The following is a 12,297-nucleotide window of genomic DNA, read 5'->3' on the forward strand; positions in this document are numbered from 1 at the left end:
TTACAAAACCACGGACTATCGGGATCAGCGGCACCTGGGAGCCTGCTGGCATGAGATTCTTGGCTCTGCCTTGCACCTGCCAAGTCAGAATGTCTAGAGGAAGCACAGGTTGTGTTCTTTTGTGTGTGTGTGTGTTTTGAGAGACAGAATCTCGCTGTGTTGCCCAGGCTGGAGTTAAGTGGCACAATCCCAGGTTACTGCAGCCTCAACCTCTTGGGCTTAAGCCTCCTGCCTCAGCCTCCTGAGTAACTGGGACCACAGGCATGCACCACCACGTCCGACTAATTTTTTTTATTTTTATTTTTGTAGAGATGCAGTCTCGTGACCCTCCCGCCTTGGCCTATCACAGTGCTGGGGTTACAGGTGTGAGCCGCCGGGCTGGGCTGACAGGAGCGTGTGCTCTAACAGGAGTGTGTGCTCTAACACACTCTCCAAATGTTGAGGCACACTGATGTGTGAGAACTGTCTGTCAGCCCCCCACTAAAATTAGCATTTTATTCACTGATGTGAATATCCTCGCCAGGACCAGGTGCGGTGGGGAAGGGGAGGTCCCAGGGAAAGTTGCGAGGCTGTTCCTGGAGAGGGTGTGCCACACAGACAGGCACGAAGGTGGAGATTCTTGACCTAAAGCAGGCTTTGACTTGTGATCCTGGGGGATAATTACCATCTGCGGTTTTCTTGTTTTCCAGCCTAAAACCTGAGCCTGGGTTCCCTTGGGAATACAGAAACATCTAGATTCCAAGGCACACATGCTGCCACTAGCTAAACAAAAAATAACAAGTGTGCCTTTAAAGCACCGCAGAGATGTCCCTGCTCCACTGTCAACAGTTCTTGTTCTTGCCCTGGGGGGTGAGGGACGGGCCTCCCGCGCAGACCTCAAGGCCTACTGGACACAGCCTCTGCTGGGCTTGAGCCAGAGGCCCATCTGGGCCCTGGGCCAGCTGCCGGCTCTCCTGGGGACCGACTGTGACCTTGGCCTCACTCACCCAGGGTGCTGGTGCTTCCTCTCTGCGTGGAGCTCAGCTCCTGGTGGCCTCCTGCTGGATTTTTATGGATATTGGATGCAGATTCTTTAAGGGTGCCCGGTCCCCAGATTCCCTTCTTTGCAGAGCACAGAGTCCCATTGGGAGGCCTCTGTGGCCTCTGACCAAGGAGTTCCCCAAGCCTCCTTTTTCGTATCTGTAAAATGGGGACTGGTTTGTGTCTCCCACGACCGTTGAAAGACTGCAGTTGTGCAAGTGAAGCCCTTGGCGAGAAGTGAGTTGGTGACGGGCTAGAACCTGCAGTCAGAACGGAAGCCAGCTCCTCGCACTGGGTCACTCACCCTTGGCAGTTGCCCCTTCTCTGAGCCTCCATTTCTTCTTACATAAAATGAGCATCCCACAATACTCTCTCTAGTGGCTTCTGTTTTGTGCCATGCTGCTATTCATGGATGGCAGCGCTTTTTTTTTTTTTTTTTTTTTTATGAGATGGAGTCTCGCTCTGTTGCCCAAGCTGGAGTGCAGTGGCTCAGTCTCTGCTCACTGCGAACTCCACCTCCTGGGTTCAAGCGATTCTACTGCCTCAGCCCCTCCAGTAACTGGAACCTCAGCTGTGTGCCACCAGCTAATTTTTGTATTTTTAGTAGAGACGGGGTTTCACCATGTTGGCCAGGCTGGTCTTGAATTTCTGACCTCAGGTGATCCACACACCTCGGCTTCCCAAAGTGCTGGGATTACAGGCATGAGCCAGCTCGCCCAGCCTGGCAGTGCTTTTAAAGGGGGTCCATCCACATACCTTCCTCCTCCTAGTAGTATCAGGATTCCCCTGGGGCCTCCTGCTCCCCACTGCGTGAGGTCTTGGTAAGGACATTAGCCGGGTGCCTGATGCTCCAGCAACTGAGGGCTGGGTATTGGCTCAAAGTAAGATCCCCAGGCATGTGGGACACACCCGGGAGGAGGCAGATGGGATGCCTGCTGGAGAGGACGTGGGGCTGCGGCTGCATCGGGGCCCCCGGGTTTGATGATTCCCCAGGAAGAGTCACCAGGTCTAGCACAGAGCCACCCTCAGAGCTAAGCTACATTCAGCAAAAGGATGCAGAGCGAGATCAGCCACGCGAAGAGGTGCCTGGGCTGTATCTGGAGGACTCCAGGCAGGAGCTTCTGGAGTCCTCACCAGGGGAGACACACAGGACAGACTTAATTCTCCCTTAAACCAGCAGCGACAACACGTGTGACGTGTTCTGTACCAGGGCAGCTCACTAGCGACTCAGTGCCCAAGGGTTTATTGGGAGCTGTTCACATAGGCACCTGATACCCAGCACGTGGCCCAATGCCAGGCTCACAGCAGGAGGGAGAGCAGGTGTTCGGCATGAAGGCGGCTTACAGTGCCACCAGCTGGTGCTGGGAAAACACCAGGTAGGACCTGACAGCCACCCTGATAAAAATGCAAACATAATAGGCATAGAGAGAACCTTCTCAAACTGCAGAGCATCCGCCTGGAACTTCCGAGAATCATGGTAAAGGTTTGATGAGAAGAAGCAGAAGCCCTTGGTCAAGCGCTGGAACCCAGTAAGGGCTTGGTGACTTCCAGGACCTCTCAGGTCACCTCCCAGCCCACCCTGTTCCTCCACCACCGTCTCCCACCTGCATCTCCCCGGACCGCCTCCTGTTTAACCACTGCTCCCCTCCAGGCGCCGCCTCAGTCTGTCCTTCACAGCAGCGGGGGGGTCCATTTAAAAGGTCAGCCAGGGCTGGGCGTGGTGGCTCATGTCTGTAATCCCAGCACTTTGGGAGGCCAAGGTGGGCAGATCACCTGAGGTCAGGAGTTTGAGAGTAGCCTGACCAACATGGCGAAATCCCGTTTCTGCTAAAAACACAAAAATTAGCCAGGCGTGCTGGCAGCCACTTGTAATCCCAGCTACTCGGGAGGTTGAGGCAGAAGAATCACTTGAACCCAGGAGACAGAGATTGCAGCGAGCTGAGATCGCACCACACACTCCATCCTGAAGGACAGAGCAAGACTCTGTCTCAATAAATAAAATAAAGGTCGGCCAGGTCACCGCCTGCTCAAGCCCGCAGTGATCTCATTTCCAGGCTCCCGACACCCCTGCCCTGCTGTGGGCCCATCTTCCTTGCAGGCCTCTGCCTAGATTATCAAGGCCAGTGTGGGCGTCACAGCCACCACTGCCTTCTGTCCTCCACCCCATTCTGAGTTCCTCTTCCAACGTGCAAAGTGTTCGCATTTCAATTAGCTTGTCTCTCCCAACCCCTGCAGAGCGAGCCCTGCGGGAAGGGGTTTTTCCTTGCTAGGTGCACCTGTGTGCATGCAGGTGCTGGCGGCATTCTCATCTGTAAAGTGAGCACCAGGCTCCGGTCCCCTCGAGAACCTTCGCACCATCCCCCGGGTGTGTCCTTCCCCAAGCGAGTCTCTGTCCCTGCCCCAGCAGCACAAGGAAAGCAGCACCTTCCTGCTCTCCTCCCTCTACTCCGCGAAGGCCCCGATCCTGCTCCCAGAACAACGGGAGAGGAGAAAGCCCTCGAGCCCCAGCTGGCACTTGCCTGATGCCTCGGTGACATCGTCAAATTCCACCTGGAAGAGGTAGCCAGTGTTCCAGACGTACAGGCAGGATACTGCGTCATAGGAGACCCTGAGTGGCTTTAGCCGGGAGTCGTAGATGCTGTCCCTCCACTGGATGTTGATGGGAGACTGCCGGGTGCCCCCTGGCACAGAGACTGGGCCCGTCCAGAGTGGGTGCACTGCGGGGAGAGAGAAGGAGACCCTGAGTGAGGCATCAGCTTCATCCTGTGTTTTGGACGGACAGGGCAGAAACCCGGCCGCACGAGACCCCACAGGTCTCGGTTCACGGGAAACTGGCACGTGGGGGCCCCTGGGCAGCTGGACATGCGCCCACAGGGTGTTCGCCTTCTCCTCTCTTTTCCGCACCACCTGGGGACTCTCTTTCCCACCCGGAAGCAACTCCCTCTCAGCCTGTGCCGCCTGCGTTGATGGGTTTTTGACTTCTGTGTTGCTGTCGTCACAGAGTGGCCAGGAGAAGTACGGAGAGACCTTGGGGAGGGCAGGTGGACGGAGGAGGGCCCTGTCCGGAAGGCAGGCTGAGTGCTGTGGGGCTCTTGTCTCTCCGGAAGGGTTTGAAACCTCCCTTCCTCCTCACAGGAATCCCACCTAATGGGTCCTATGGAAACTGGAGCTGCTTTGGAAGTCTCACCCTCCAAGCCCTCTGGCAAGGAGGAAATGAAACCTCAGCGGGGAGAAAATTCAGCAGAGTGGCAGCCCCTCTGCCCAGTTCCTCGAGGCTCGTTGCAAACTGCTTCGATTGTCCTTTTTAAAGTAAGAGCCACTAATCAAAAACAGTTGAGAGGCGAGGAACAGTGGCACACGCCTGTAATCCCACCACTTTGGGAGGTGAGGTGGGCGGGCCATCTGAGGTCAGGAGTTTGAAACCAGCCTGACCAACATGGTGAAACCCCATCTTTACTGAAAATATAAAATTAGCTGGGCGTGGTGGTGGGTGCCTGTAATTCCAGCTACTTGGGAGGCTGAGGCAGGAGAACAGCTTGAACCCAGGTGGAGGTTGCAGTGAGCCGAGATCACACCACTGCACTCTAGCCTGGGTGACAGAAACTCTGTCTCCAAAAAAAAAAGCAGAAAAGTTTATGCGTGAAGCAGCAGCTCTCCATGATTGCACCCCACGGTGTGTGTCTGCCCCGCCTATTCTCTGTGCAATAGCCTTATTCGAAGACAGCTGGATTTTTCTTTTTTTTTTTTCCTTAAGAGACAGGGTCTGAAGGCTCCTTGGGATATCCTGCTCTCGAAACCTGAGAGCAGCTTCCAAATACAGAGTCTACAGAGTCCCCTTGTCTGGGGACGTCACCCCAGAGGCCTGGCGTGCCCTGTGGCTCCTGTCCTCACCTTCACAGGCCTGAGCTAAACCAGCTCAGGTTCTTAAAGGGGATTAAATGGAATAATTTTTTTTTTTTTTTTTTTTTTTTTTTTGGAGACGGAGTCTCGCTCTGTCGCCCAGGTTGGAGTGCAGTGGCGCGATCTCGGCTCACTGCAAGCTCCGCCCCCCGGGTTCACACCATTCTCCTGCCTCAGCCTCCCGAGTAGCTGGGACTACAGGGCCGCCACCTCGCCCGGCTAGTTTTTTGTATTTTTTAGTAGAGACGGGGTTTCACTGTGTTAGCCAGGATGGTCTCGATCTCCTGACCTCGTGATCCGCCCGTCTCGGCCTCCCAAAGTGCTGGGATTACAGGCTTGCGCCACTGCGCCCGGCCTTTTTTTTTTTTTTTTGAGATGGAGTCTCGCTGTGTCGCCCAGCCTGGAGTGCAGTGGCCGGATCTCGGCTCACTGCAAGCTCCGCCTCCCGGGTTTACGCCATTCTCCTGCCTCAGCCTCCCAAGTAGCTGGGACTACAGGCGCGCACCACCACGCCTGGCTAGTTTTTTGTATTTTTTACTAGAGATGGGGTTTCACCGGGTTAGCCAGGATGGTCTTGATCTCCTGACTTCGTGATCCGCCCATCTCGGCCTCCCAAAGTGCTGGGAATATAGGCTTGAGCCACCGCGCCCGGCCCTGGAATAGTCTTTTTTTGAGATCAGGTTTCACTGTGCTGCCCAGGCTGGAGTGCAGTGGTGCCAGTCACCACAGCCTCCAACACCTAGGCTGAAGTGATCCTCCCACCTCAGCCTCCCGAGCAGCTGGGACTACAGGTAAACACCACCATGCCTGGCTAACTTTTTTATTTTTTGTAGAGACAAGGTCCCACTATGTTGCCCAGGCTGGTCTCAAACTCCTGGCCTCAAGCGATTCTCCTGCCTCTCCCAAAGTGAGTCAGGCATCTCCCAAAGTGCTGGGATTAGAGGTGTGTACCACCACACCAGGCGAGGATTTTTTATTTTAATGAACAAGGTTTTTACTGTGTATATTATCTTGTAAATTGCCTTTTTTCATTTAACATTGTGAACTCATTTTGTCAATAAAAAATATATATACAAATCTTTTTAATGGCGATACATTTACATTGTACAATTATGACACAATGTTTAAAATCCATTATTTGGTGATGATATTTAGGTTATTTCCAACTTCTTGCAGTTAAAGCTGTGACAAAGTTGCTGTTCTTTCTCTGTATTCTCATCTGAATTATTTTCTTCTTCTTTTTTTTTTTTTTTGAAACGGAGTCTGGCTCTGTCGCCCAGGCTGGAGTGCAGTGGCCAGATCTCAACTCACTGCAAGCTCCGCCTACCGGGTTCACGCCATTCTCCTGCCTCAGGCTCCTGAGTAGCTGGGAGTACAGGCGCCTACCGCCTCGCCCAGCTAGTTTTTTGTATTTTTTGGTAGAGACGGGGTTTCACCGGGTTAGCCAGGATGGTCTCGATCTCCTGACCTCGTGATCCTCCTGTCTTGGCCTCCCAAAGTGCTGGGATTACAGGCTTGAGCCACCACGCCGGCCGTCTGAATTATTTTCTTCTTACAAACTCCTAACCACAGAATTGTTGGGTCAAAGGGTGTGCCCAGCAGAAGTCTAGAAAACAAGGATAAAGATGGATAGCTCTGGCTAGGCGTGGTGGCTCACGCCTATAATCCTAGTACTTTGGGAAGCCGAGGTGGGTGGATCACCTGAGGTCAGGAGTTTGAGACCAACTTGGCCAACATGCTAAAACCCTGTCTCTACTAGTAATGCAAAAATTAGCCAGGTGCAGTGGCTCATGCCTGTAATCCCAGCTACCTGGGAGGCTGAGGCAGGAGAATGACTTGAACCTGGGAGGCGGAGATTGCAGCGAGCAGAGATGGTGCCATTGCACTCCAGGCTGGATGACAAAAGCAAATTCAGTCTCAAAAAAAAAAAAAAAAGGATGTATAGCCCTGTTGGAAATGCTTCTCCAGCCGAGTCGAATGGTTAGCACATTGCTGTGTTTTGTTCTTTAATGAACTTGAAAAATTTTTAAACTTATTTAATAAGTAAACCATCAGAGGTCAGTAGAATGTATAATACATGTTTAAGTTAAAAAGTGCTGGGCGTGGTGGGTCACGCCTGTAATCTCAGCACTTTGGGAGGCCGAGGTGGGAGGATCACGAGTTCAGGAGATCGAGACCATCTTGGCTAACACTGTGAAACCCTGGTTCAAGTGATTCTCCTACCTCAGCCTCCCAAGTAGCTGGGGTTACAGGCACGCACTACCATGTCTGGGGAATTTTTGTACTTTTAGTAGAGACGGGGTTTCACCACGTTGGCTAAGACAGTCTCAATATCCTGACCTCATGATCCGCCCGCCTCGGCCTCCCAAAGTGCTGGGATTACAGGCGCCTGCCACCACGCCTGGCTAATTTTTGTATTTTTAGTAAAGACGGGGTTTCACCATGTTGGCCAGGCTGGTCTAGAACTCCTGACTTCAGGTGATCCACCTGCCTCAGCCTCCCTCCCAAAGTGCTGGGATTACAGGCATAAGCCACTGCACCTGGCCTTGCCAAGTAATTTTTAAAGTTTTACTCATTGTGCAGTGGGGAAGACACATCTGTGGGCCAAAACTCCGGCTCTCCCCACTCACTCTCCCAATTACCTGGCATGTTATTCACCACCTTCCCCCAGTCTCAGTTTCTTCATCTGCAGGAAGGAGAATAAGGGAGTAGAATCACAGCAGCTTTGCTGAGAAGATAAGCTCGCTGGCACCGGGGAAGGCCTGGAATGCCTTCCCACGTGTTATAGACAGGGAAGATGCATTTTCCTGCCCCTGCTTTACAGCCCGGTCACACACGTAACTCGCTAAGTGCTCGAAAGCCGGGACTAAGCTGGCGCCCGGAAACGGTGGGCCCTGGAGCGTCCTGCAGATGCGTTCTGTTCTCTCTCACGTGATGGACGACTACGGACGCGGGAGCCGGCGGGCTCTCTCCTAAGAGCCCCTCTTTGGAGAGGCCGGGTGTGGTGGTGCACGCCTGTAATCCCAGCTACTCAGTTACTTGGGAGGCTGAGGCAGGAGAATCCCTTGAACCCAGGAGGTGGAGGTTGCAGTGAGTCGAGATTGCGCTATTGCACCCCAGCCTGAGCAACAAGAGGGAGACTCCATCTAAAAAAAATAAATAAATAAAAAAAAGCCCCTTTGACGCCTCACAAATCTCCCTTGCATCCAACGGGAAGCAGGATGCAGCGCACTCTACCACCGTCCCACGGCCGCTGCCTCCGTTCCTCCCTGCTGGGCAAGGGGCGTTTAACACAGTGGCACAGACCTGAGTGTAGACAGAACCCAAAAGCCACGGAGGCCACAGAGGAGACGCTCATCTAGGCAGGAGACGCAGGCTTCCCCGGCTCACAGAGACGCAGGACGCGGGAAGAGCGGGTATTTTTAGGTTCTGTTTGCTGAGCTGCACCAACGGGCCCACCAACAATGAAACACCCGCGTTGAACTCTGTGTGTGTCACCCAACAAAGGGATGGCGGTCATTGCCACCTGCATGGAGGCGACGCCACCTGAATGCTGAATCGGCTTCCAATCTCCGCACAGCCGATCCCGGTGCACAGCAACCTGGGTTCTATGCTAATGCAACTAGGGCTCCGATGGGAGGTAATACAAACGTTATCCTCTTTTTCAATCAGTCAACGAATATTTACAGAGGTGCTCCTATGGGTCAAGCCCTGGCCCAGGTGCTGGGAACATGGAATCAAAGACCCAGGGGACCAGTGTTTGCTCCTAATTCACATGGGGGCAGCCCGGAAGGAGACCCTCTCTCCCCGATGCATTCTCAGTCTCCAGGTTTGACAATGGTTCAGCAAATCTCCAATTCCTTCCCCCTTAACCTCCATGGGAGGAGCCATCCCCTCCCCTGTTGTCACTAGGCTTGGCCACCTGGTGACCTGCTTTGACCACCAGGACATGAGCAGACGTGACGTGAGCAGTAGCTTGGAATACACGGGCACCACTGGCCTCGCCCTGTGAGTGCCCGCCCTCCGCTGTGAGAAGAACAGGCCTCAGGTGGCTGCGGAGGGAGGATGAGAGATGCAGCGAGCAGGCCTGGATCCACCCAGAGTGGGGAGCCCAGACCAGCCACACTCAGCCGGGGGGAGCCAAACCCAAGAAGACTTACACACACCTAAGCAGGAAATACCCAGTAAAATGTCCAAGAATGTGCAGCAGTGTGCTGGTTGGGGTTTAATAAGCCATTCTCCCAGGAAATTAGAATCTTTGATTTCTAGTGTTTGCCAATTACTGTGGTGTAAATACTTTCACCATGGCCAATTTAAAGTTACCAGTGTAATGTTGCTGATCACACACTTAGGAATAGATGGGCACTGCCAGTGCACACCCTGAAACGTGACTGGAAAACATGATTAAATGATCCTTAAAATTATTATTTTTTTTTCTTAGGGTCTTGGTGTGTAACCCAGGCTGGAGTGCAGTGGCCTGATCAGGACTCACTGCAGCCTCCAATTCCTGGGATCAGTGATCCTCCTACCTCAGCCTCCCGAGTAGCTGGGATGACAGGTGAGTGCCACCATGTCCAGTTAATTTTTAAATTTTTTTTTTTTTTTAAAGAGATGGGTTCTTGCTGTTTTGCCTTTGTTCTTGCTGATCTTGATCTCCTGGCCTTGAGCCATCCTCCCACATCAGCCTCCCAAAGTAGTGCTGGGATTACAGGCGTGAGCCCCCATGCCTGATTCTAAAATTATCACTGAACGTTTCGTAACTCTTTGACTTTTCTCTCAAGGCCAAACCACCAGTGATTTTTCAATCATTTTTAGTAGCAATATTCTTTTCCCAAATGAAATAACCTTCAGAATGCCCATAAATAAGATAGCAACATAGAAGGATGAATTCCTTGCGATGTTCCAATCTTCCCCGCTTGGCAGAATACTCTGCTCTTTGTGGAACTCTGAAATGATTTGGCAGAGCCCTCTGTTCACTGGGAACAGATTGAGGACCACGGGGTAAATGGATTTAGGTGCTAATACAGAATATGACTCTCTCTAGCACAAGATGTAAGAGGACATGTTGCCATAGTAAGAAATGGGATGCTACCTGCTACCCACTGACAGGGCAATGCTTAAATAGACACACAGCGCCCACCTCTGCCTTTGTTAGCAACAGCAGCAGCTGGCATCTAGCGAGGGCTTCCTGGAGCCATGTGCTGTCCCCAGCCTTTGCAGGTCCCACCTTGGACCCTTCTCCCAACGACACTGTGCAGTGAGCACCATTATCAACCCCCTGTTACAGACAACAAAACCAAGGCTGGGGGAAGTTAAGAAGTCACAGAGGGGACAGCCAGGCACAGTGGCTCACGCCTGCAATCCCAGCACTTTGGGAGGTCAAGGCAGGTGGATCACCTGAGGCTGGGAGTTCAAGACCACCCTGACCAACATGGAGAAACCCTGTCTCTACTAAAAATACAAAATTAGCCAGGTGTGGTGGCACATGCCTGTAATCCCAGCTACTTGGGAGGCTGAGGCAGGAGAATCGCTTGAACCCAGGAGGCGGAGGTTGCAGTGAGCTGGAGATCGCACCATTGCACTCCAGCCTGGGCAACAAGCCTGAAATTAGTCTCAAAAAAAAAAAAAAAAAAAAAAAGGAAAAGTCACAGAGGGGCAACAGCCGTAGGGCAGTGGGGTCAAGATTCCAATCTAGGCAGCCTAGCACTCTTAACGGTCATTAAGAATAAAAGACGGGGGCGGGCGTGGTGGCTCATGCCTGTAATCCCAGCACTTTGGGAGGCCAAGGCAGGTAGATCACTTGAGGTCAGGAGTTTGAGACTAGCCCGGCTGACATGGTGAAATCCCATCTCTACTAAAAATATAAAAATTAGTTGGGAGTGGTGGTGCACACCTGTAGTCCCAGCTACTTGGGAGGGTGAGTCAAGAGGATCGCTTGAACCCAGGAGGCAGAGGCCACAGTGAGCCGAAATGCACCACTGCACTCCAGTCCACAGGTGTGGACTCCAACAGAGGGAATGAGTGCAGCTCACTGAGAATCTGGAGCGGGCCAGGCTTTCTACATGCATCATGTCATCCTTCCATGGCCCTGGAAAGTCTGGCCACCCCCATCTCGAGATGAGGACATGGAGGCTCGGGGGTGAAGGCTTGCCGAGGTTCCACCTCGGCCAGCGTCAGTAGCACCGCATGCCTGGGGTCCGGCTCCTAAGCCCATCCTCTTTGGATGGCCCAAACACGGAACGTGTGGAAGATCTGAGTTAGAAGAGAACTTGGCAGCTGCCAAAGCAGGCTCTCATTCTGCAGAGGAAGCACCTGAGACCCAGAAAGAGGAAGGGCCTCGTCCGAGGCCACAAGGGACTGACCATGCAGCCAGGAGGGGCTGGCACGGGGCAGTTTCTTGGCACAGCTGGCTGAGTGGTTTATTTGTTACAGGTTTGCTTGAAAGCATTCTTTGCCGAAAAGTTTAGGAGTGATCGTGACTGGTTAGCGCAGACCATTCCGCCGGGTCTGGATGGTGAGTCATGCCAGTATGTCCTGTGGGAACACGGACTACCCGCCTGCTCCCAGCATCTCACCCTCCCCAGGATCCCTGAAACGGAGGCTAAATGATTCACTCAAGGTCACCAAATACAAGAGAAACAGAGTGTGGTCGGGCACGGTGGCTCATGCTTGCAATACTAGCACTTTGGGAGGCCGAGGTGGGTGGATCACCTGAGGTCAGGAGTTCGAGACCAGCCTGGCCAACATGGTGAAACCCTGTCTCTACCAAAATACAAAAAATTAGCCGGGTGCGGTGGCGGGTGCCTGTAGTCCCAGTTACTTGGGAGGCTGAGGCAGGAGAACCACTTGAATCTGGGGGCAGAGGTTGCAGTGAGTCGAGATCGTGACATTGCACTCCAGCCTGGGCAAAAGAGCAAAACTTCATCAAAAAAAGAAAAAAGAGGGCTGGGCGCGGTGGCTCAAGCCTGTAATCCCAGCACTTTGGGAGGCCGAGACAGGCGGATCACGAGGTCAGGGGTTTGAGACCAGCCTGGCTAACATGGTGAAACCCCATCTCCACGAAAAATACAAAAAATTAGCCGGGCGTGGTGCCGGGCGCCTGTAGTCCCAGCTACTCAGGAGGCTGAGGCAGGATAATTGCTTGAAGCCGGGAGGGGGAGGTTGCAGTGAGCTGAGATTATGCCACTACACTCCAGCCTGGGCCACAGAGCAAGACTCTGTCTCAAAAAAAAAAAAAAGAAAAAAGAAAAAAAAAAAAAGAAACAGAGTGGAAATCTGAACCTATCTGGCTTGGACGGTCTCTCCTCTCCCGTCTCGAAAGACCCCATCAGCTAAGACAAGGATCCAGTTGCATCTTGGGAAATTTGAGGCTCTACT

General features: G+C 52.9%; 1 protein-coding gene across 2 annotated transcripts in view; it reads right to left on the bottom strand.

Annotated features, from left to right (window-relative positions):
- Positions 1-12,297, bottom strand: part of CA5A (carbonic anhydrase 5A) — a 54,550-nt gene that overhangs the window by 42,111 nt on the left and 142 nt on the right. For both annotated transcript variants that reach the window (XM_038008179.2, XM_007994320.3), the window contains exon 2: positions 3,540-3,737. In XM_038008179.2, the coding sequence (XP_037864107.2) occupies positions 3,540-3,737 (198 nt within the window). The remainder of the gene's footprint in view (positions 1-3,539; positions 3,738-12,297) is intronic.

Source organism: Chlorocebus sabaeus, chromosome 5 (assembly GCF_047675955.1).
Source record: "Chlorocebus sabaeus isolate Y175 chromosome 5, mChlSab1.0.hap1, whole genome shotgun sequence".
In the NCBI taxonomy this organism is placed as follows: Eukaryota; Metazoa; Chordata; class Mammalia; order Primates; family Cercopithecidae; genus Chlorocebus; species Chlorocebus sabaeus.